The sequence below is a fragment of the Muntiacus reevesi genome, chromosome 2 (assembly GCF_963930625.1).
Source record: "Muntiacus reevesi chromosome 2, mMunRee1.1, whole genome shotgun sequence".
Taxonomy (NCBI): domain Eukaryota; kingdom Metazoa; phylum Chordata; class Mammalia; order Artiodactyla; family Cervidae; genus Muntiacus; species Muntiacus reevesi.
The window spans coordinates 59,082,500-59,108,250 of NC_089250.1; the positions used below are offsets into that span (position 1 = coordinate 59,082,500).

Below are 25,751 nucleotides of genomic sequence, written 5' to 3' on the forward strand. Positions count from 1 at the left end.
GTGGAGAGGTGGAGAGTGAAAGCCTGATTGAAGAGGCAAAAAGGAATGGGAAACAGTAGGCAAACCTCTTTAGAAGTTTTGCTTTAAAGTGAAGCAGAAATGGGAGGGTAGCTGGATGGGAAGTGTTCGCTTTTTTTTAACAGAAGAAATTAAAATATGTTGGTAAAGCAGTGAAAATAATACAGAGGAGAGGGTGATGGAGAAAATGGGGGAAATTCCTGGGGGAACGTCTTAGAGAAAACGAGAGAGGACAGGCTTCAGTGCACAATCGTAGGAATCGAGGTCAGCAGGCAGTTTACACAGTCTCAGCAGGGAGGCATGTGGGTGGGTGAATGAGGTGATGTGAACCTGAGTTTACTGAGTCGCAAGATTTTCCCGGTGAAACAGGAAGCAACGTAATTAGCCAAGAGTAAGGATGGAGAAGGACGTTAGGGAGGTTTGCTGAGAGGAGGCATATGACATAATTCTTTAGCATGATAGGCGGGGCCAGTTGAGGGGAATTTGAAACCACGAAGAGTGGAATGTGGCGAGAGCTACTTTTTCCAGTGCGATATTGGTCCCTCTGGGCGCTCGGTAGTCTGCGTCCGTTTCCTTGGAGACCGAGACTGGCGAGAAAGCATTAGGTCTCTCTGGGAAGTTTGAGTGGCCTTGGTTACCGCGCGGTCCACGTTGAGACAAGGAAGTTCGAGAAGCCGAAGAAACAGGCATCCCCCAAAATCGGGGCCCCAAGCCTCGGGACTCTTCTTCCATTCTCCCTAATGGCGCGTAACTTTCCAAAGTACGTGAAAGGGGTACGGAGGAGCGGTGGAGTGCGCATGCGTGGCCCCCAACCTAGAGCTGGCTGGGTCCTCCCCGGGTGTCATCCCGCTCTTTTGACCCCGCCCTCTCCCCCGCCCTTATCTCCCTAGCCCCGCCTCTCCTGCATGTTCTCCGGCTCCCGCTAGGCTTGTGTCCTTAGGGACAGAGGTTTCGGGTTCGAGACCCCATCTCAGTTTAATGCTTGCTGCTTGCATTCCCACGGGTTAGGACTGATGGGAGTTTTCCCCCGCCCCAACACTTTGCAGACGCAGCCACTCTGGGATCGGCTCCACAGTCCCCCAGTTCCAGGTTCTGGTGAGTCCAGGAGGGCTAGCGTCGGTGTGGGGGTGGGGCTTGCTGACCCGGGGCGTGCCTCAGAACCTCAGTTTTCTCACCATCTTATCAGGAGGTAAGGGTATATTATGCTGCTCTCTCCTTTATCTCTGATTGCATATCTGCTTTCCTATCGGGTCTTTTCTATGCCTCCTGTTTCTCACAGTTCTTAGCACCTCCCCGCCTGGATGTGCTTAGTAAATTCTGGCTGGCTGATGCAAACTTGATAACATTTAGGGAGCACTTACCACATGCTTTACAGATATCTTTTGGAATGTTTGTATCAACCTATGGAGATAGGTTTTTTTAATTTGATCCAGTTTACAGATGAGACAATAGAGGCTCAGAGAGGTAAACCCACTTGGTCAAGGTTACAGATATCAGTAAGGGGGGAAGCTGGGATTTTAGCCCATGAGCTGTGTGACTGATTTGTGTTATGTCTGATAGGATTATGTTCCATGGCAGCGGTCCAAGCAGAGAGCCAAGCCATCTACTCTGCCTCCAATCCCACAGACTGTGGGCACTAAGAAAAGAGAAAGGAAGACCCGGTCTAACGTCCAGCCAGGTGGGCAGAGGTCCTTGGACGCTTGAGAAGGAGGTGGGGACAGGATGGGGTAGAGGTTCTTGGCCCTTGGTGACAGCATTTATATCAGAGTAGGCTAACTGCTATAACAAACAGTCCCCAGATTTGAAGTATTAATACAGATGCTCGTTGTTCATTTATGTCAAAGTACATTTGTGGATCTGGGGAGAGGGGGTAATCTTTTTCACATGATCATTCTGGGGTCTAGGCTCCATCACCTTGTGACTAGGACATCTTGTAAGGTCCTCAAGTCCTCTGTTGGGTCCTTTTGCATCCAGCAGAGAGAAGGAGAGCAAGAGTATGGATGATCTTGTGGGCAGTTCTTTTTCAGGGCCCAGACTTGAAGTGAAACACATCACTCCCACTCATATCCCAGTGTCCTTAACTCAGCCACATGCCTACCCTTAACCCCAAGGAAAGATGGGAAATGTAGTCCAGCTAGGAAAAGAAAACAGAGTTTGGTGAACTTGGGATAATCTCTGCCACATCACTGTCATGCCTTCCAGGGGAGTTCTGAGGCCTTGGCTTAGACAGACTTGGATTCAGATCTTGGTTCTCTCATCTATTCTGTTGGGAAAGTCATTCATCTCTCTAAGTTTCTGTTTCCTCATTTTTAAAATGAGGACACTAATACTTACTTGATATGATTGTTGTGAGAATTAAATGAGAAGAACCATGTAAAGCCCATTGTTATTCAACCTTATGAGACTCAGCACTCCTTTTAATGACGCATATTTTGTAATATTCCTTTAGTATCCTGAAATAAACCTCACAGATAATATAATCTACCTATGTATATAATTTAAAAGTTAATATAATGCCCTAACTGTAAAGAAGAAATACAGAAAGAAATGAAAAAGAAATGCAAAATACCAATAAAAAGAAATGCAAAAAGGCAAAATGGCTGTCTGAGGAGGCCTTACAAATAGGTGAGAAAAGAAGAGAAGCTAAAGGCAAAGGAGAAAAGGAAGGATATACCCACTTGAATGCAGAGTTCCAAAGAATAGCAAGGAGAGATAAGAAAGCCTTACTCAGTGATCAATGCAAAGAAATAGAGGAAAAGAATAGAATGGGAAAGACTAGAGATCTCTTTAAGAAAATTAGAGATACCAAGGGAACATTTCAGGCAAAGACAGGTTCAATAAAGGACAGAAATGGTATGGACCTAGCAGAAGCAGAAGATATTAAGAAGAGGTGGCAAGAATACACAGAAGAACTATACAAAAAAGATCTTCACGACCCATATAACCATGATGGTATGATCACTCACCTAGAGCCAGACATCCTGGAATGCGAAGTCAAGTGGGCCTTAGGAAGCATCACTAAGCATAAAGCTAGTGGAGGTGATGGAATTCCAGTTGAGCTATTTCAAATCCTGAAAGATGATGCTGTGAAAGTGCCAGCAACTTTGGAAAACTCAGCAGTGGCCACAGGACTGGAAAAAGTCAGTTTTCATTCTAATCCCTAAGAAAGGCAATGCCAAAGAATGCTCAAACTACTGCACAATTGCACTCATCTTACACACTAGTAATGCTAAAAATTCTCCAAGCCAGGCTTCAACAGTACGTGAACGGTGAACTTCCAGTTATTCAATCTGGATTTAGAAAAGGCAGATGAACCAGAGATCAAATCGCCAGCATCTGTTGGATCATCAAAAACGCAAGAGAGTTCCAGAAAAACATCTACTTCTGCTTTATTGACTATGCCAAAGCCTTTGACTGTGAATCACAACACAGTGTGAGAAATTCTTAAAGATAAGGGAATACCAGACCACCTTACCTGCCTGCTGAGAAATCTGCATGCAGATCAAGAAGCAACAGTTAGAACTGGACATGAAACAACAGACTGATTCCATTTCAGGAAAGGAGCACATCAATGCTGTATATTGTCATCCTGCTTATTTAACTTATATGCAGAGTACATCATGAGAAATGCTGGGTTGGATGAAGCACAAGCTGGAATCAAGATTGCTGGGAGAAATATCAATAACCTCAGATACGCAGATGACACCACCCTTATGGCAGAAAGTGAAGAAGAACTAAAGAGCCTCTTGATGAAAGTGAAAGAGGAGAGTGGAAAAAGTTGGCTTAAAGCTCAACATTCAGAAAACTAAGATCATGGCATCTGGTCCCATCACTTCATGGCAAAGAGATGGGGGAAACAATGGAAACAGTGACAGACTTTATTTTTGGGGGGCTCCAAAATCACTGCAGATAGTGACTACAGCCATGAAATTAAGACGCTTGCTCCTTGGAAGGAAAGTTATGAACAACCTAGATAGCATATTAAAAAGCAGAGACATTACTTTGCCAACAAAGGTCCGTGTAGTCAAGGCTATGGTTTCTCCAGTGGTCATGTATGGATGTGAGAGAAGAGAGAGAAGTCGCTCAGTCGTGTCTGACTCTTTGTGACCCCATGGACTGTAGCCTACCAGGCTCCTCTGTCCATGGGATTTTTCCAAGCAAGAGTACTGGAGTGGGTTGCCATTTCCTTCTCCAGGGGATCTTCCTGACCCAGATACCAAACCTGGGTCTTCTGCCTTGTGGCTTTACCCTCTAAGCCACCAGGGAAGCCCAGAGTTGGGCTATAAAGAAAGCTGAGCGCCGAAGAATTGATGCTTTGGAACTGTGGTGTTGGAGAAGGCTCTTGAGAGTCCCTTGGATTGCAAAGAGATCCAACCAGTCAATTCTAAAGGAAATCAGACCTGAATATTCATTGGAAGGACTGATGCTGAAGCTGAAACTCCAATACTTTGGTCACCTGATGCGAAGAACTGAATCATTGGAAAAGACCCTGGTGCTGGGAAAGATTGAAGGTGGGAGGAGAAGGGGACGACAAAGGATGAGATCGTTGGATGGCATCACCGACTTGATGGACATGAGTTTGAGCAAGCTCTGGGAGTTGGTGATGGACAGGGAAGCCTGGCATGGTGCAGTCCTTGGGATAGCAAAGAGTCGGACATGACTGAGCAACTGAACTGAACTGAAAGGAACTGTAAAGTAAAGGAAAAGGCAAGTTATTTACATTTAAATAGCATAGGTTTCAGTATGTAAATGTTCAGGATGGAGCCCACTAGAAGACATGAGCAAGTTATCAGAAGCTTACTCATAGATGTGGCGTCATGGTGAATGTAACAGTTAGAAATGTAGACTGGCACACGATGGAAATTGGGGATTCAAATTCCAAAAGGGATTTTTCATCGCAACCCGATCTCCAAAGTTGTGTCATCTCTTACCAAAGTTCTAAACACAACAAGGCACAATCTTCCCCTGATTGTAGCTGCTTTATTGGAAAATTCAGCATTATGTTGTTGTTTAGTTGCTAAGTTGTGAATGACTCTTTGTGACCCCATAGACTGCAACACCAGGCTTCCCTGTCCTTCACTATGTCCCAGAGTTTGCTCAAACTCATGTCCATTGAGTCGATGATGCCATCCAACCATCTCATCCTCTGTCACCCCCTTTTCCTCCTGCCCTCAATCTTTCCCAGTATCAGGGTCTTTTCCAGTGAGTTGGCTCTTCGCATCAGGTGGCTATAGTATTGGAGCTTCAGCTTCAGCATCAGTCCTTCCAGTGAGTATTCAGGGTTGATTCCCTTTAGGACTGACTGGTTTGATCTCCTTGTAATCCAAGGAACCCTTGGTAGTCTTCTATAGCACCACAATTCGAAAGCATCAATTCTTTGGCACTTAGCATTCTTTATGGTCCAACTCTCACATCTGTACATGACTACTGGAAAAACCATAGCTTTGACTATATGACCCTTTGTTTACGAAGTGATGTGTCTACTTTTTAATATGCTGTCTAGGTTTGTCATAGCTTTCCTTCCAGAGAGCAAGCATCTTTTAATTTCTTGGCTGCAGACAGTGTCTGCAGTGATTTGGAGCCCAAGAAAATAAAATCTGTCACTGTTTCTGCTTTTTTCCATTTTTATCAATTCAGTTCAGTTCAGTTGCTCAGTTGTGTCCGACTCTTTGCGACCTTGTGAATCGCAGCATGCCAGGCCTCCCTGTCCATCACCAACTCCCAGAGTTTACTCAAACTCATGCCCATCGAGTCGGTGATGCCATCCAGTCATCTCATCCTCTGTTGTCCCCTTCTCCTCCTGCCCTCAGTCCCTCCCAGCATCAGGGTCCTTTCCAATGAGTCAGCTCTTCGCATCAGGTGGCCAAAGTATTGGAGTTTCAGCTTCAGCATCAGTCCTTCCAATGAACACCCAGGACTGATCTCCTTCAGGATGGACTGGTTGGATCTCCTTGCAGTCCAAGGGACCCTCAAGAGTCTTCTCCAACACCACAGTTCAAAAGCATCAATTTTTCGGTGCTCAGCTTTCTTCACTGTCCAACTCTCACATCCATACATGACCACTGGAAAAACCATAGCTTTGACTAGACAGACCTTTGTTAGCAAAGTAATGTCTCTGCTTTTTAATATGCTATCTAGGTTGGTCATAACTTTCCTTCCAAGAAGTAAGCATCTTTTAATTTCATGGCTGCAGTCACCATCTGCAGTGATTTTGGAGCCCTCCCCCCCACCGAAATAAAGTCTGACACTGTTTCCACTGTTTCCCCATCTCTGCCATGAAGTGATGGGACCAGATGCCATGATCTTAGTTTTCTGAATGTTGAGCTTTAAGCCAACTTTTTCACTCTCCTCTTTCACTTTCATCAAGAGGCTCTTTAGTTCTTCTTCACTTTCTGCCATAAGGGTGGTGTCACCTGCATATCTGAGGTTATTGATATTTCTCCCGGCAATCTTGATTCCAGCTTGTGCTTCTTCCAGCCCAGCATTTCTCATGATGTACTCTGCATATAAGTTAAATAAGCAGGGTGACAATATACAGCCTTGATGTACTCCTTTTCCTATTTGAAACCAGTCTGTTGTTCCATTTTTAGAGTTACATGTAAAACAAAATCAGGTTCTGGGATCAGATCATTATCATCGAATTTTACCTATGTCAGTATCTAGTAGGACTTAGAAAAGTTAAACAGGATAAGAGAATTCTATGTTCTATGGGGTTGTCCCGATGGTGAGATGTTGGAGCCCCAGTATTTATGTGAACCACAGATTCTCCCAGCAGTATATGTAAACACCCCTGTTGAATTGTTGAGAGTCATTGATATAAAGTGATGAGCACACGACATTGTGATAGTGACAGAATTTTTGTCTTTGGTCCTGATCCTATTCAAACAGCACCTACAAGGAAACACTTGCCCTTTCCTTTCACTGGGAAAGCAGTGAGGTATGTAACAGACACAACCACAACCAGAACAAGAGCAATTAACATATGCCAAGGACATATGTACTAGATACTATCTGAGCAATTTACGCACATCACTTCATTTAATCTTCCCAACAGCCCTGTGAGATGGGTGCTGTTGTTAGCACCCCCTCTTACAGATGAGGAACCTGAAGCACACATAGGTGCAACTCCCAAGGTCATACAGGTAGGATGGGGCACAGCCAGGCTGTGATATTTGGCAGTTTGGCTCCAGGACCCACAGTCAGCTGCTGGAGAAATGTAGACCTGAGCTGGTGTTCCAGTTTCCCTTCTTGTTAGCAATTCCATCTGAGTTACTGATCCCAGCCTCAGTTTCCTTTCCTGTGGAAATGGGCACAAAGATTCCTGCCTTACTCAAGTGTAATCTATGTAAATAACAACAGTTAGCATTTGCTGAGGATTCATTTTGTGTTAGGCTCTATTGTAGAGGCCTTATTTGTTCATTCATCCATTCATTCACTCACTCATTCATTCATATGTCCATTCAGCAGCAGCCATTTGCTGAGCCCCTAGTGTACACAGCACTGGGCTGAGTGTTGTTGACTTAGGAGAAAGATTGGTTTCTAGCCATGTAGAGCTCATAGTCCCAAGCTCACACATGTAATTACACAAAATTTTAAATACACTTGTAGGGACTTCCATGGTGGTCCAGTGGTAAAGAATCTGCTTTCCAGTGCAGGAGACTTGAATTTGATCCCTGGTCGGGGAACTAAGGTCCCAATGCTTTAGGACAACTAAATCTGCTGTGCTGCAACTAGAGAACCCATGAGTCACAGCAAAGTGTGGCAAAAAGAAAAAAAAAACACTTATAATTGAAGGAAGTCATCTCATTCATGGGCTTCTCTGGTGGCTCAGTGGTAAAGAAACCGCCTACAATGCAGGAGACGCAAGTGACGAGGGTTCAATCCCTAGGTCAGCAACATCCTCTAGATGAGGCAATGGCAACCCCACTTCAATATTCTTACCTGGGAAATCCCAAGGGCAGAGGAGCCTGGTGGGCTACAGTCGCTGGGGTCACAAAGAGCCAGACACGACTGAGCAACTGAGCACGTACGCATGATCTCATTCACTTTTGGAAATGGTATCATCACCATTTTACAGATAAGGACACTGAAGCTTGGGTTGGTAGCATGTCTTGTGGAAAGTCATGTCCTTGAGGGCAGCTTCTGAGTATTAAAAAAAGATAAATCTGCTGATTCCACCAAGATGGAGTAGCCCCATTCCTTCCTGGTCCTCCCTTTTGCAACTGAAAATCCCTGGACACTACACAACAGAGAGAGGCTCTAAAAACTGGAAGAAGAAAGTGGGCTGCTAGAATGGGAAGCATACACCATCATCTGGCCTCCATGCTGAATTTCAACAAGAGATTGTCTGCTAAAAAGAAGATGAAATAAGATCCAGAGTAATATCTAAAACATCCAAGATACAATCAGAATCACCCATCATACCAAGAATGGGAAAAATCACAACATGAATGAGAAAAGACAGACACCAATACTGAGATGAATCAGATAGAATTATTTACTCTTCTTATTTATAGATGACATGACTGTCTACATAAAAAATCTTAAGGAATCTACTATATCTAAAAAGAAACTAGAAGTAATGAGTTGATCAAGGTTGCAGGATACTAGTACAACACATGAAAACCCATCACATTTCTATGTACTAATAATAAATATATATATAGAAATCAAAATAAAAACCATGATACATTTACAGTCACACCAAAGAAAATGAAATATTTAGGCATAAACTTAACAAAACATGTATAGGATCTGTAAGCTGAAATCTATATAATGCTGGTATAAGAATCAAAGAAGACCTAAATAAATGGAGAAACATACTGTGTTCATGGATTAGAAGACTCAATATAGTAAAGATGTTAGTTCTCAGATTGATTCATGTTTAATGCAATTCCAGTCAAAATCCAAGCAAGCTTTTTTGTAGACATGGACAGGTTTATTCTAAAATTTATACAGAAAAGCAAGGTCCTAGGATAGATAAGACAATTTAAAGTGAACAACATCGATGGAGAAGGAAATGGCAACCCACTCCAGTACTCTTGCCTGGAAAAGTCTGTGGACAGAGGAGCCTGGCGGGCTGCAGTCCATGGGGTTACATGACTGAGCATGTGTGCACGAGGGTGGAGGGAGATGGGTTGGTAGCAATAAACTGGTAGAACTGAAAAAAAAAATAATAAAGTGAACAACATCGGAAGAATCACTTTACCTGATATTAATGCCTACTATTTGGTTATAGTAATCAAAACAGCATCGTATTGATAGAGAGACACACAGATCAATAGAACAGAATAAAAATCCAGAAACAGCCACACAAATACCCAAGCAATTTTTGATAAAGGTGCAAAAACAGTGGAGAAAACAAAGCCTTTTCCACAAATGGTGCTAGAGTAGATGGACAGCCACAGATGAAAAAATGAACTTCTGTTGAAGTCTCACAACTTATACAAAAATTAACCCAAAATGTAAATTTAAAATGAAATCAAAATTAAATGTAAAACAGTAAAACTTAAAAAACATGAGAGAAAAATCTTTGGGACTGATGGCCAAGGGAAGAGTTCTTTGTCTTCATACCAACAGCGGATTCATAAAAGAAAAATGGAATAAATGAACAGGCAGGATTGCATAAAAAGTTATGACTTCTGTTCTTTTCACAGTCTTAACAGAGATTAAGTATGAAGCTATGTACTTGGATAAAATGTTTGCAAACCACATACCTGATAAAGGACTGCTTTCTAGAATATATTGGGAACCCTCAAACTCAACAGAAAAACAATTCAGTTAAAGAGTTAAAGGCAAAAGACTTGAAGAGACATTTCACCAGAAGAGGAAATACATATGGTAAATAAGCACAGGAAAAGATGTTCAACATCATTATCTACTAGGGCTATGCAAATTAAACCAGAATGGGGGTGTCGCTGAACATCTATCAGGATGACTAAAATGAAAAATAGTTATAATATCAAGTGTTGGCAACAACGAGAGATTGGGTCATTCATTTCTAATGAAACCAAGCACACATTTCCCATAATGATCCAACAGTTGCACTCTTGGGCATTTATTCCAGAGCAGTGAAAACTTATGGTCACACAACACCCAGTGCATGACAGTTTCATTGTAGCCTGATTCATAATACCCTCAAACTGGAAACAGTCCAGATGTCCTTTAATGAGTGAGTAGTTAAAGAAACTATGGCGCATCCATTCCATACCACATAATACTATTCAGAAGGAAAAGGAAAGAACTTTTGATACATTCACTAACTTAGATGAATCTCCAGTGAATTATGCTGAGTGAGAAAAGCCAATCTTAGAAGTGTCATATTGTTAGACTCCATTTGTGTAACATTCTGGGAATGACAGAACTGTAGAAATGGAGAACACATTCACGATTGCCAGCAGTGGGAGGAGGATGGAAGGAGAGGGAAAAGGGTATGGCAATACAAGGCCCCAGGAGCAATCCTTTGCGTTTGTGGAAATGTTCTGTAGCATGCCGTCTTTCAGTGTCCTGGTTGTGATACTGTGCTTAGTTTTATAAGATGTTACCATTGGGAGTAACTGGGTTAAGGAAAACACAAGATTTCTTTGTATTATTTCTTAAAACTGCATGTAATCTGAATTTATTTCAAAGTAAAAAGTTTAATTAAAAAAAGATAAATCAGGGCTACCACCACTAATGAAAAGAAATACTCGTTATTAAACCGACAAATCTTCCTAAGTATTTAAGTTCAACCTACAAATGTTATAATTTTTAAAAACCCTTGTAAAGGAGGTTTTGGAACTTGGTTAATTAAATTCCCTTAAATTGTTTAAACTACATTTAAAATTTAATATATACATTTTCACTTTCAGAAAGTTCACTTGTTCTGATTAACAAAACCATTGGGCATGTATTGTAATCCTTGTATATCTAATAAATAAACTAAATGTGGGTAATCTTATGTTCTCTTAAAAGTTGTGGTAATTTATATACATTTAATAAGATTGTGTTAAACCTTGCAACTTAAAACAAATATAAATCAAAATCTCATATACGTATTTTGAATTAGAATCACAAGGGACTTCCGTGGGGGTCCAGTGGCTAAGACTGAATGTAAGGGGCCTGGGTTCCATCCCTGGCCAGGGAACTAGATCCTACATGCCACAACTGAAGATCCTGCATGCCGCAACAAAGATCAAAGATCCCGCATGCTGCAACTAAGACCTGGTGCAGCCAAATAAATAAATAAAAATAAATATAAAAAAAATGAGAATTACAAGAGTAATCTATTAATCACTCCACCTCTCAGTTTCAAGTAAATATCAGATAATTCATAACTTTAACTCAAAATTACTCTAATTTGCCTTGTCACCTCAGTACTTAATACTAAATTACAGATATCAATCCATTAAAGAAATACTACTTTTTAAGATGAACTGGGTTGCACCTGTAACAGGGCCTTTGAGGGCAGCATTTGTGATGGTTTGTGTGATTTGCCTCACGCTGGTGCAGGACACGCCAAGAGGAAACAGGGATTCTTGGAACATGCCCTCTGAGTGTCTTCTGCTCTGAATTATTTTTGTATACTTCATATCTGGCAGGACCACAGCTTTTACAGGTATTTCAGAGACAGTGTTTTGCTTGGCTCCTGTATCTTTATCTGATGCTGTGATCCTGATCCCAGTTCTCAGGTCACTGGTAATAACAGTGACAACTGGTAATTTATATTTGCACTGAATATGTGTTAAGCACTATTCCAAACACTTTAAAGGACAGTAACTTCTTATTTAGTCTTCACGACAATCCCGTGAGGTAGGCATGATGATGATTCTTGTATTATAGAGTAATGGGGAAGTGAGGGGCAGAGAGGTCATGTGAGCTGCTAGATTCAAACCCAGGCTGTCTGGCTCGTTAGTTATTGCTTTTAACCCCTTTCCCTCCTGAGCTTACCACTGGCCAGCTCAGTGGGAGAGATGAGGGTGTCTGGCCATCTCCCGCTGTTACCCGTCACTGCCCGTCTGTTCAGCCGCATAGTCAGTGTGGTATGTGGAAGGTCCCTGGGCTTCGCTGTCCTTTGTAACAAGGACCAGAGTGGGGCCTGGGAGCTTATTGATGGATGTGAGTTTTGGCCTCTGTCTCACTGTCATACACTCTAAGGCCATGAGTGGATGCACTTGGGGCCTGGACTGTCTGACTCTTTCTCCTGACTCTCTCTCTGTCCTTTCCCATGCCCTAGGGCGGCAATCCAAGCCTACCTTGTGGATGACAAGCCAGCCGAGGAATCCACTAGAGCTGCGCAGAGGAAAGTTGGACTCTGGGAAGACACAGGCCACAATCCGACTAATGAGAGTATGAGCATCCTCCCACGGGCACTGGGGGCCAGGGCCGGGGGTGGGGGATGGTAATAGCAAACAAGGGGATGGTGATAGCAAACATGCCCTGGGCACTTCGTGGGTGCCTGCCTGCAATCTTGTTCTCCTCACAGCAACCCCATGGGCATGCTTATCATCAGCCCTATTTTACAGCAGGGAAAACTGAGGTGCATGGATGCAGTACCAGGGGTCAAAGCCAGTTAGGCAAAGATTTGCCTTTGTGTTTAAGATTCAGGAAAATGATTGGAATAATTTTATTTCACTGTATTAGGAATACAATCTAGTGGCTTGTTCATTTAAAAACCCTGGGAAATTAACCTTTCATGAAATACAGTGCATCTTGAAGCAAGACTTAGGAGCTTCCTATTAAAACTTTTCACATCAACTGATAGAACTTTTGATCATTGATTTTCATAAAATCTGTTGTTTATTATGGCTTCTGAACAATGTTTCAAAGTATTTGAAATGAACTAGAAGAAGTAGGGGCATTAGTGTCCATAGCAGAAAGTAACATACCAAATACTATAAATACTACAAAATATTATAGAAGAGTTCTTAACTTCTTCAGGAAAGTTTTTAATAGCTCAATGAACAATGATTGTTATATAAAGAAATAGGGAGAAATGTATTTGCCTTGAAATAGTTTTTTCCCCTTTAACCTTCAGTTTTTCAAAAATGAGTTATTAGAGGCAGTCCAGTATTCTTAAAGGAGGAACACATATTTCTGATGTTATTTTTATCCTGACTTTAGAAGGGTTATGTGTTTTTGTTTGATATGAAACATGAACCTGGACAATTGGCTGTAAAACCTGTGCTCCTAACCAGTTCCTAATACTCTCTCTTATAATCATTCATTTGTTTAGTCAACAAATATTTGAGCATCTACTGTGTCCCAGACCCTGTTCTAAGTGTGGGAATTCACCAGTGATGTGACCTCTGACCTTAGGGAGCTCACAGTCTACAAGGGGAGACAGATAACAAGCAAAATAGATAAAAATATGATACATGTAGTGAAGATAAGAGCTATGAAGAAGTATAAAATAAGGTTAGGGGGCTAAAGGGGCACAGAGGAGGGGGTGGCCATGGCCGTTTAGGAGGGTGGTCAGGGAAGGCTGCCAAGGCGGTGACATCTGAGGCAGGAATGCTCCAGGCAGAAGAACTGGAACTGCAAAGGCCCCGAGGTTCATAGGAGTCCCCGGGCTGCTGTTGCTGTGTGCAGAATGGGCTGCGGGGACAACGGGGAAACAGCAAGAACGCAGAAACGACCCAGTTGGTTTGTTCTTGGAATTGGAGTAGGATTCTGACTCTGCCCCTCAGCCTCAGGACAGTTTTTTATTCAAGCAACAGCTCCTGAGAGTGCCAGCGATGTGTCAGGCACCAAGCTGGGTGCTGGGGAGATAGCCATGAACATGATCCCAGAATCCGTGCTGTGATGGAGCTTATACTTCAGTGGGGAGACACATAACAAATTAAAGAAACCTCCAAAGAATATTTACCCATCAGTTGATTAAGCCCACACTTATGGAGCTCTAGGCACTGTTGCGTGTGTGTGCTGAAGATACAGCTGGGACGAGATAACCAAAGCCCCTGCCCTCCTGGCTGTAAAATTCTGTTGGGAAGACAGACAGGAAAGAAGAAAATAAGAAAAATATGCTGGGACTTCCTTAGTGGTTCAGCGGTTAAGACTTCTTTCAAGGCAGAGGGCTTCCCTGGTGACCCGGGGTAAAGAATTCGTCCGCGATGCGGGAGACCGTGGTTCCATCTCTGGGTCGGGAAGTTCCCCTGGAGAAGGGAATGGCTACCCACTCCGGTATTCTTGTCTGGAGAATCCCATGGACGGAGGACCCTGGCGGGCTACAGTCCATGGGGTCGCAAAGAGTCAGACACGACTGAGCGACGAACACACAACCATAGTTCACTGATTCAAAGAAGCCACTGGCTATGGCGCACCTTTATCTTAATAACCCACTAATAAAATATTTTTTAACTAGACTGTAACACGCCACCAGCTGTAAGATACAGCTCCACCCCAGAGTGTAAAATTATGGGAAAATGGGTGTTTCAGAAAGGATGAAATAATTCAAGGTGCTCTGACCTGCAGACAATAGAGAACCGCCGCGGTGGCATTTATCAGTCGGGGCCACAAGGGGGCGGATTGCGGCGGGAGGGACGTGGTCCCTGGGCTCCCGGAGGTGCCAGCCGGCCCCGCGCACCGCCGCCTCCCTTCGCTGTCTCTCCGCCCGCAGACAATGCTCCGGAACCGGCGAACCTCGTACCAGGAGCTCTGCGACCACGAGGACTTCCTCACCAAGCTCTGTGGGGAACTGATCAACACCATCCAGGACACAGAGGACAGCGCGGCCGTGAAAGTGCGGATGCTGCTGCAGCAGCAGGACGTCTACATGGTGATTCTCCCCGCCGCGGCCCCGCAGCCCCGCCGCCGCCCCGAGCCGCCCTCCGGCCCGCGACACCGCCCCTTCCGAGCCCTCGGGCGCCCTCTCCTGCTTTCTGCGGGCCTTTCCCGGCCGGTTGCAGAAGCTCCATCCTCCGTCTGGAAGATGGCATCTTTTACACACTCCACTCTCCCCGCCCCCCGCACCCCGACCTAGACTGGGGGTGGGGTGGGGACTCATCCCGGTTCACTAATTAGCTGGCAGACTCTGACTCAACCTCTGAGCTCCATACAAGTGGGGCACAATAGCGCTCACCCAGAAAAGGAGTTGCACCTGGCACACAGGCGGTGTGGGCTCCAGTGTGGGGTTGGGTCTGGGGACCCCTCTGAGGAAGTACTGAGTTCTCTGACGGTCCTTGCTTTGGCAGCACCAGTGGAAGCGGGGGTGGTGGGGTGATGGTGGTGAGCTAACGCCCCGCCCCCATAGACCATCACTGATGTCTTGGAGTACTCCAACAAGAAGAAGCTGCACCAGATGAAGTGTGAGCTCCAGGAATGGGAGGAGAAGGAGGAATCCAAGATCCACAGTAAGAATCTCTCCGCGGAGTAGTTGACCCTCACCTGGCTCTCTAGGGGAAGCCATCAGGCCCACCACCTCGCTTCTGAGGCAGAGGGGACTGCTAAGATGCACAGCGACAGCTTACTTATCACTTATCACTTGCAGGCCCTATGTGCTTTTTTTTGCGGGCATACTTGCAGTCCTTACAACTAAGGCAGGGAAGTTTTTCTTTTCTCCCATTTTACAGATGAGGAAACTGAGGCTAAGGGAAGTGAAGTAGCCTGCTGAAAGTTATACAGCTAGGAGCCAGCATCCAATCCCAGCCTGTCTGTTTCCTGCCAAGGTTCCTCTGGGAGTTGGTGGCTGGGCAGATCACTGGTCACAGATTAGTTGAGCCTGTGTTTTTTCCCCTGGTGTGTCAAGCAGCTTCAGACACTTGGAATCCCCTCCATGGATGGTGGCAGGATAGACTGCCTTTATTTTATTTTATTTTTTGGCTGAGCAAGGTCTTCGTTGCGGTGTGCAGGCTCTTTGTTGCAGCTTGCGGGCTTTCTCTAGTTGCAGAGCACAGGCTCTAGGCTGCACAGGGCTCAGTAGTTGCAGTTAGTAGGCTTCTCTAGTTGTGGCGTGTGGGCTTAGTTGCCCTACAGCATGTGAGATCTTAGTTCCCTGACCAGGGATCAAATCCTCATCCCTTGTATTGGGAGGCAGATTCCTAACCTGGACCACCAGGGAAGTCCCAGGATAGGCTGTCTTAATTCTTCCCTGTCACCCCATCTCCCCAGGCTTGGTGCCGAGGATCAGGCACCGGGATAGTTTGTTTCCTCTTTTGGGTAGGTTGTTGCTTCTTCTCCTGTGAAGGCAAAGCGTTTTCTGGGGGCTTACCCCTCCATCACCTTCCAGCCATGTTTGGGCTTGTTTCAGCCCAGACCCCAATCCAGATGAGATCAGGCATGTTCAGGGTGGTACAGCTGTAGACCCAGACCCCAGTCCACTGGCTAAGGAGAGCTTTGCTTCTCGGGTGGCCCTGGAGTGGTCCTTGAGGGACGATCCTGCCTTCTGTCCCTCCTGATCTCGTCAGACCTGGAGCAGCAGGTGGAGCAGCTGGATGCCCAGATCGAGAAGGTCCGTGAGCGGGTGAGCTTCCTGAGCACCTACAAGGACCACGAGTACCCCATCAAGCTGGTACAGGTGGCCAACCTCGCACGCCAGCTGCAGCAGGTGAAGGACAGCCAGTTGGTAGGTGAGCCCCTGGTTTTGCCTCACCTGACCTTGTGGGAGGCAGGGGTGGTGGCCAACACCTTCCTGCCGACCCCTAGGACGAGCTAGACGAACTCAGTGAGATGTGCAGAATGGTCCTGGCGTCTACGTCCAACCAGATTCAAAATAAGAAAAAAAACCTTCTGAGGTCTCTGGTGGTGGTGAGTAGCTAACCACTGTGGGAGTTATCCGGGTCCTGCCCCCAGCCCTGCTTTCTTAACCCTGTCCTCTGCCCTCAGGCCCACCACATGCCCATCTGCTACCCAGGGCAGGGGTAGACACTGGGGCCAGTCTAGGGGGCCAGACTTCTAGGGGGCCCCTTCCAGGGGGCCAGAAGATTTTCCTTCTTCCACAGAAAATCCAGCGTGCCAATCAGGAGACCCTCCTGCAGAAGACCTGGAATACCCGGGTTATACTGAAATACATGGACAAGTTCCGAGAAGTGAGTGGGTGGCAATGGTGGTGGTCCCCCCTGTGTGAGAGCAGGGGGAGTGGGCGGTCCCCAGGACCTCTGGGGCGGTCAGGCTTGTCCTGATCAGGGGCTCATGAGGTCTCTGGTGTTTATCTTCCTCCTTGGCTGTGCTATTAATGTCACTCGTCTTCCATCTGAGAAGGGAATTTGTCCTTGAGTAGGCCTTGCCTCATTAACCAACACCACCAGCCATGACCCATCGGCAGCATCACCAAGCTTCACCCACACAACCATCACTCTACTATCACTACCCACTCCTTGTCTTCACCTCTTAATTCTTGACATTGACCATCACTCAAGACCATGTTAATGAATTCCATGATCACCACCCTCTGACGGTAATTTTCGTTATCTTGCACCTTTATCAGCTGTCTGCGAGAATGACCTTCATCACCTCCACCAACCCCCACTAATTCTCACTGTTGAGCACTGCCACCCCCTGCAGCCTGTCTCCCCTCACCTCTTTTAGCACCATCAAACGTCAGTAACTCATGAGCCAGCCCTGCCCTGCAAGGAGAGAGCCCGCTTTGGAGTCCAAAAGTCCCAATAACAAAGCCCAGGCCATTTCCCTGGATGTCCTTATTCACGCATTTTGCCCTTTTCTTCTATTGGTTGGGGGATGTTTGGTTTCTTACTTTCACCTGCTTTCCTCAGTTTATAGACCGTTTTGAGGAGGAAATACCCAGATTAAAGGCTGAGATGGAACAGCTGGAAGCTCAGATCTGGGAACCCCGAGAGATCGTATTTGCGGACGTTCTACTTCGGAGATCCAAGTAGGTGGTCCTTGAGCAGCACCTCTTACACTAGCCATGCTCTGGGCTTGAGCAAGCTCTCTGTTCTTGGGGGACAGCCTGGGGGAGAAGGCAGGACCGGTGCAGGGGAGCAGGAGACGGTGTTTGCCACTGACCATGCGGTAGCTGTGACCTTTTGCCATCTCTTGGCCTGAGTGTCTGTCTGCACAGAGCAGGCTGAGTTAGGTAATCTCCCTGGACCCTGCCAGTTCCAGATTCCATGTCTCAACCAAGCGGGTGTACCCCTGAGCTCCCAGGCTGTGTTGAGTAGGATGATTGGCTCCAGGGAAGAATGGCCTGGAAGGCACTCTGTGCGGAGAGAACGGTGTTCTCTCTGTGGGGCAGACTTCTGGGACCCAAAGGAAGAACTTCCTTCCAAAACCAATTCCCTGCGCGACCTCCCAGGGGGCAGGCCCTCCCTGTTTGAGCATGGGGATCCCCCCAGGCCATGCCTCTCCAGGTGGGGTAGTTCCTGCCATTTGCCAATTATTTTTCTTCTCCTTAGCTTCTGTGTCTGTCTCCTTCTCTTCCTCTCCCTTTCCTTCTTCCTCCTCTACCTCTTCATTCTCCTCTTAAGTTTCCTTAAAAAGTGCTGTCAGATCTACGACGGGCCTATGAAGCCCCAGGCATGATGAGGGCAAACAGTCCTTGGCTCTGCCACTGTAGAGCCGAGGATGGGACCAGACGTGAATCGATAATGAGTCACAGATAAATGTTGCAGCTGAGATGAGAGCTGCTAAAGAAGAGGTGTGGGTGTGGTGACGGGAGAGCGTGGCCTGGACAGAGAGGTGTCAGGAGTGGCAACGAGGTCTCCCTAAAAACGTGACCTTTTTTCTTTTCTGACTGTGCTGGGTCTCCACTGTGGCACATGGGCTTCTCTAGTTGTGGCGTGTGGGCTTAGCTGTCCCACAGCATGTGGGAACTTAGTTTCCAGACCAGGGATCGAACCCGCATCCCCTGTATTGGAGGGCAGATTCTTCACCACTGGACCACCAGGGAAGTCCTGAGAATGTGACATTTTTAAACTAAAGTCTGAGGGATTATTCACAGAAGCTCACTGGACCATGGGGGCTGAAGGGGAAACTGAAGGAAGAATGTTTCTAGGTGGTGGTGCTGGCATCTCGAGATGTGCTAAGTAGGCCCCATTGTCCTACCTGCGCTCTGGACACACTGAAATAAGAATGAAAGGGGCAAGGTGACATGGGCCAGACTCTCACTTTTACCTGAAAGAGCTGATTTTAGAGAATGTAGCTTATATCTCCAGGCGTGTGGGCTTCTGAATACTAACCCAGAATTAGGCAGATGGAGTTCTGTGGTCAGTTGCATGGGAGCAAAGGAGACTGTAGTCCTTGCAGGCTGCTCATTACTGACAGAGAATGGGGCAGGGCTATCCAGGCCCCATTCCTCTCTCCAGACTCCGTTCAGGTTGTTATACCTCTTTCCCGGGCAGAGTGAGTAAAGAGATGGAGAGAGGCCAGGAGCAGTATGCCCATTGATGGTGTATGCCCATTGATGACAATATGCCCATTGATGCCCTTCCATGGGCAGGGAGACGCCAGGAGTGGGAAGAAGCTGTCTCCTCCTAGAATGTGGGAGTGGCACGCTGCTAAGTAGAACTTTTCCACCCAAAACATACACTGGAATCACCTGGAGATCTTGTCGATAAGCAGATTCTGAGTCAATAGGCCTGGAGTGGGGCTCAAGAGTCTACATTTCTAAGCAGCTCCTGGGAGATGCTGAGGTGCCGATCCCTGGACCACAGGCTGAGCAGTGAGGCTGTAGATGTGTGGTAGGAGGGAAGTTGGTGTTTATGGGGAGCTGAGTGAGGTTGGACTACAGAGTGATAGGGAGAGTAATGACAGCCCCGCCCCTAGGGACATGCAGGGCCCTGTAGACCAAAGATATTTGATCCTGAAAGCGAAGAACTTTTTTTTTTTTGCCCATACTACTTGGCATACAGGATCTTAGTTGCCCAACTGGGGATCAAACCTGTGCTCCCTGCAGTGGAAGTGTGGGGTCTTAACCACTGGACCACCAGGGAAGTCCTAAGTAAAGACATTTCAAGCTCAGTGATGACATCAGATTTGCATTCCAAGAAAAGACACTTTGAAAAGAATATGGAGAAGATATTGGAGAAGCTGTGTTGGGAGTCCAGTTGGTTGTGATGGCGGTTGTGTGTGGAGTGGGTGGTTGGGAGTGACTTGGCCAGGATGGGTGGCAGAAGAGAGAGGAGAGATGGACGGAGTGGAGAAATATTTAAGAAGGTAAATCTTTAGGACTTGGTGATATTTGGATATGGGAAGCACAGTACAGGGAGGTGTCAAGCATGACCCTTGGGTTCCTGGCTTTTGTAACAGGGTGGGTGGTGGTACCAAGCCCAGAGAGAGGGAAGACTGGGACTGGGGGTGAAGGATGCATATGTAGGTCAATCAGCACTTGATTTGGACACTGAGTTTAAGTTATGGAGACCTGAGCGTGGAGCCGAAGGTAGGGAGCTGGGGGTATAAGTGTAGATCTCAGAAGACAGACTTTGGCTGGAAATGGAAATTTTGGCAATGCCAGTACAAGCTGGAATCAAGGTTGCTGGGAGAAATATCAATAACCTCAGATATGCAGATGACACCACCCTTATGGCAGAAAGTAAAGAGGAATTAAACAGCCTCCTGATGAAGATGAAAGAGGAGAGTAAAAAATCTGGCTTAAAACTCAACATTCAGAAAATAAAGATCATGGCATCCAGTCCCATCACTTCTTGGCAAATAGATGGGGAAACAATGAAAGCAGTGACATTTTATCTTCTTGGGCTCCAAAATCACTGCAGACAGTGACTGCAGCCATGAAATTAAAAGACGCTTGTTCCTTGGAAGAAAAGCTATGACAAACCTAGACAGCATATTCAAAAGCAGAGATATCACTTTGCCGACAGAGGTTCATATAGTCAAAGCTATGGTTTTTCCAGTAGTCATGTATGGATGTGAGAGTTGGACTTTAAAGAAGGTTGAGAGCTGAAAAGTTGATGCTTTTGAACTGAGTGACTGAATGACAGTGCAGAGATGCATTTTTTTTTTTACTATTACTTTGAATGATTTCAAATGTATAGAAAAGTTGAGAGAATACTGTGATGAGTACCCAGTTACCCATCTAGTTTTATTTATTTATTTATTTATTTTTAATTTTTTAATTTATTTTTGGCTGCGTTGGTCTTCATTGCTGGGGTGGGTTTTCTCTAGCTGCAGTGAGCACAGGCTAGGCTCTTGTTGCTCTGTGCCGGCTTCTCATCGCGGTGGCTGCTCTTATTGCAGAGCATGGGCTCCAGGGCAGGCAGGCTTCAGTAGTTGTGGCTTGTGGGCTTAAATGCCCCGTAGTATGTGGAATCTTCCCGGGCCAGGGATCGAACCTATGTCCCCCGCATTGGCAAGCGGATTCCCAACCGCCAGATCACCAGGGAAGTCCCTACCCATCTAGTTTTAGAATTTGTAATATTTTGGCCGTATCGGCTTCATCTTCATTTCTTCCAGACCCTCCCCATTTGCCAGGTGAGGAAACAGAGGCTCGCCTGGGGTCTGTCCCCAGTGAAGGTGGGAGGCTTGGTGAGGAAAAGCAGTGTGTTTGAGGTGACAGAGCCAGGCTTGCAAAACCGTCATTCTGACTCCAGAGAGAGCATGCATCCTGAAGGGCCCCAGCGCTTGAGAGCTGAGCGCCTACTCCCTGTTGACCTCAGACCTCTGTAGGGGAACATGAGTCCTGCCAAACCAATTCGTGTTTCATTTTGATGTGTGTGTGTGTGTGTGTGTGTGTGTGTGTGTGTGCGTACAGGTTGTTTTGGAATGGGGCTCCCCAGTACCAGTGTTCTAAAGAGCAGGGTTCCCCTGAGGCCATGCTCCCCTACCTGCAGCTCTAGTGCCTGGCCTCTTACACCCCCGCTTTGCTCTTCCCTACAGGTGCACCCCCGACATGGACGTCGTCCTCAACATCCCTGTGGAAGAGCTGCTGCCCTTCTAGATGGTGGGGCTGGGGGCCAACCCTCCTTCCCTGGTCTCTTCCCCCTTTCTGGAGCCTTGAGTTCTCTCCTAAGGCCACGTCCCCATTCAGGTGCCAGTCTGCTGTTCCTTCCCTCCTCACTCCCTCCCTCTTTCCCCACTTTCTTTCCCTCTCTCCCTTCCTTTCTTCTTTCCTCTCCTGCCCCTCATTCTTTCTGATTGGAGCTGCTACTTGGGCCAGGTAGGAATTCCTAGGCGAGTCCTTTTTACCAATAAAGTTGGGCTTGCCCTGGTCTTTGCCGGTGCCTGGGGCTTCCTAAGGCATGGTAGGAATAGATTTTGTCTTAAGATAAGAGGTGGATAACTGTGCTGCCTGCATCTGGGGCTCAGAACTTCACAACAAGTGCTGGAGGGACCCCCTGCCTGAGTCTCCATGGTTCTGTGGCCCCAGCCGCCCCCTCCCTGGTGCAGTGGGAGCCCAGTTTTCCCTCTGATTTGTGCCCAGATCTTTTGAGACCAGTGCCTGGGTGGAGGGGGGACGCCTGGAGTTTGATACCCCTGGGAACTTGCTGAACCTTCACTGCTGCTGTCCATCTCTCTTACAGTCCAGTCATCTGTCTGTCCACTGCCTGTATTCTCACTGTACATGGACATGAATGCCAACTCACCCTCGGGTGCCCGATCAGGCACTGTTCCCCACCACATAGTCTTCCAAGGTGAACTTAGAGGGCTGATGCCTGGGCCCGCTTCAAGCAAGGGCTTGTTGCTCGGGTCACTGGGAGGGGCATTGGCAGGCATCCTCCAGCTGCCAGTCCCATCGGGGTTTGTGTGAGGTGCAGAGAGCCCGGCCCCTTCCCACCTCTGAAGATGCTCAATGTGCAAACATCAAAGGCTCCTCTGGCTCCACCGCTCTCTGGAGCATTGGTGGAAACTGCCCCTGGGTCTGCACTGTAGCTCAACTTCCTTGTCTTCCCAGTCCTGCCTAGCCCTCTCTACTCTCCCTCAGCTGATCCCAAGGACACTCAGTAATCAAAGCTTGTACCCTATGCTCTGTCTCAGAGTTGGCCTCCCTGGGGACCTAGTCTACCCCCTATTCCCAAGAGCCTCTGACGACTCACAGATCCACTCTGTGTGTTGGGAGACTTTGGGTTACAGGTGACAGAACACCCAAGTCAAATTGGCCTGAACAGTAAAGGGCTCAGGTACATATTTCTAGATGAGGTGAGGCTTTAACCAGAAATCAAGTGATGACACCAAGGACCTGCTTCCCCTTTTTCTCCTTTGTTTTCCACGTGTTTCCCCTTGCTGAGGTCAGCGCTCCTTGTGGTCCCAGAATGGCTGCCAGCATCTCCTAGGGTGTTATGATTCTTTGTTCATGTCCTGCTAGAAAGAGAGAGTGTCTGTATCCCAGAATTTTCAGTCAATGTCTTTAAGATTCACTATGACTAGATCAGATCACAAGTCCACCAGGAATCAGCCTAGGAGGTGGAGAACACCTGCTAGTTTAGTCTAGACCCCTGGAGCAGGGAAGGTATGGACAGGCTGGGCACGTGACCCAGGCTAAGCCAACAGGCACCCCCAGAAGCATATGGATCTCCAAACAAAAATGGACAGTGTTGAACATCATCATAGCAAATGCTTAGCTGGAACTTCTTTCATTTGTCAGTTCATCACATCGTCACAGGAACAACCCTAGGTGGTGGGTATTGTGAGCATTTTCATTTTTACAGAGGAAGAACCCAAAGCATAAAGCTGTTTAGTGACTTTTTCGAGAGTCACCAGGCTGAAAGTGGTAGAGGCAGCTCACTTTTGATCAGTGCACTGGCAGGAGCTCAGCTGGGCTGGAGAGATCTGAGCCACCAGGTGTCAACAGAGCCACTTACGGCAAGTCCAGGACTTCCCTGGTGGTCTGGTGGTTAAGAATCCTCCTGCCAGTGCAGTGGACACAGGTTCGATCCCTGGTCTGCGAAGATCCCACGTGCTGGGGGGAGACTAAGCCAGTGAGCCACACTACTTAAGCCCACGTACCTGGAGCCCCATACGCCACAACACGAGAAGCTGCCACAATGAGAAGTCCCTGCGCAGTAGTGAAGAGCCAACACAGCCAAAAAAAAAAGAGTCCAAATGAAAGTAATAGTCCAGCTTCAATTGCTCACTTCTGTAGCCTAAGGAAGAGGCTGCTAAACTGGAGAAGCACTGACAATCACTCCCTTGAGTTTTCTGCTTGGGATGAATGGCACCATCGGGTGGGCTGGGTCAGCACCAGGGATGTTCTCATTGCTGGGGGCCTGGGAACCTGGGGGCCAGAGTTGGGGATTGGGGTGGGGGTGGCTGGAGTGGGGAAGGGAGTGTAGGGAGGGCTGGGAGCAGGAAGGTCCTGAGTCCTGAGTCAGAGTGGAGACAAGGGTCTTCGAGGTTTCTCCTCTACCCCTGATAAGGGGGAGGCACCTGAGGAGGGCCTTGGCCAAAGGCTACCCCCTTCCTTGCTGAAGGTCTCCGGAGGAAGCTGCGCTAAGAATGTAGGATTTGCCAGGGGCTTGAGTCCTTGGCTGTGACCCCTCAGAGACTGCATGCACTGGCGGAGCACCACGCTGGTGTGTGGGGGGCGGGCAGACTTTCCTGCTAGGCCTGCCGGGGAGAGGCTTTATAATGGCCTGTGGTTGTGCCTGAGAAGTTAACAGGTGTGCACTAGTCTATGGGGCTTCCATGGTGGCTCAGCCGTAAAGAATCGGCCTGCAGCTCAGGAGACCAGGATTCAGTTCCTGGGTTGGGAAGACCCCCTGGAGGAGGGCATGGCAACCCACTCCAGTACTCTTGCCTGGAAAACCCCATGGACAGGAGCCTGGTGGTCCATAGGTCGCAAAGAGTTGGACAGGACTGAAGTGACCGAACATACACACACACATACGCGCGCGTGCACACACACACACACACTCTACGGGCTCTCCCAGGTATTGCTAGTGGTAAAAAACCCACCCGCCAATGCTAGAGACATAAGGAAAGTGGGTTAGATCCCTGGGTCAGGAAGATCCCCCGGAGGAGGGCATGGAAACTCACTCCAGTACTTTTGCCTGGAGAATCCCATGGACAGAGGAGCCTGGTGGGGTCATGGGGTAGCAAAGAGTCAGACACGACTGAGGAGACAGCACACACACACGCATGCACACTCTATATAAAAATAGGTGAACGACAAAGACCTACCCTGTAGTACAGGGAACTATATTCAATATCTCCTAGCAATGTTTAATGGAAAAGAACCTGACATCTATAAATATCATATATATATATACACACATACACATATATATGCATGCATATATATATCTCACTTGGCTGTACACCAGATACTAATATAACATTGTAAATCAACTATACTTCAATTAAAAAAAAATACTTTAAAAAAGTCAGGCATAAATTTTGGCCAGAAGCTGGATTCCTTGTAGTGAGGGGATGAATGAGTTTTGAGGGGGAAAACCACATGGATTCCCTGACGTCACGCACAGCTGTGGTGCCTCCAGTTGTGACAGAGAGTGACCCCATACGTGCACAGCTGTATATGGATGTTCTCTCACTTTTCAGAGCTTCACACGGGTGGGTCCTCACGTGCACATGTGCATACAGATACACACCAGGATGGCCCTTATCAATAAGAGGACCGATTGTGTATCTTATCCAGAACTTTCTGTGTCAGTCAGCGTTGTCCCCATTGGCACGGCTGCATGCGAAGCACCTCCAGGGCTCAGTGGACTGCAGCAAGGAAAGTTTATCCTCTACTCAGGGTCCTCAGGTCGACTGCACTTTGGCTGAACTCAGCTGGGCTGGTTGGGCAGCTCTGCTTCAGGTTGTGGGTCAGCTGGGTTTGGCTCCAGACTGTGGATCAAGCTCAAGGATACTCCTGGGCTCTGGAGTTATCTGGGTTGTGCTTTTCT

The 25,751-nt window shown here is 47.0% G+C and overlaps 1 protein-coding gene across 2 annotated transcripts; it reads left to right on the forward strand.

Moving 5' to 3' along the window:
* The first annotated feature begins 574 nt into the window (after positions 1-574).
* Positions 575-22,212, forward strand: C2H20orf96 (chromosome 2 C20orf96 homolog). 2 transcript variants are annotated; one of them, XM_065919734.1, is made up of 11 exons: positions 575-778; positions 1,065-1,113; positions 1,579-1,696; positions 12,233-12,345; positions 14,615-14,773; positions 15,248-15,347; positions 16,401-16,558; positions 16,639-16,740; positions 16,935-17,021; positions 17,706-17,824; positions 21,784-22,210. In XM_065919734.1, exons 1-11 carry the CDS (start codon positions 759-761, stop codon positions 21,842-21,844), a joined length of 1,086 nt encoding a protein of 361 aa, XP_065775806.1. In that variant the 5' UTR covers positions 575-758; the 3' UTR covers positions 21,845-22,210. The 2 variants fall into 2 exon arrangements, with proteins under 2 accessions (XP_065775806.1, XP_065775807.1); XM_065919735.1 differs by lacking the exon at positions 575-778 and adding an exon at positions 9,675-9,858 and having other exon boundaries at positions 964-1,113; positions 21,784-22,212.
* The last annotated feature ends 3,539 nt before the right edge of the window (positions 22,213-25,751 follow it).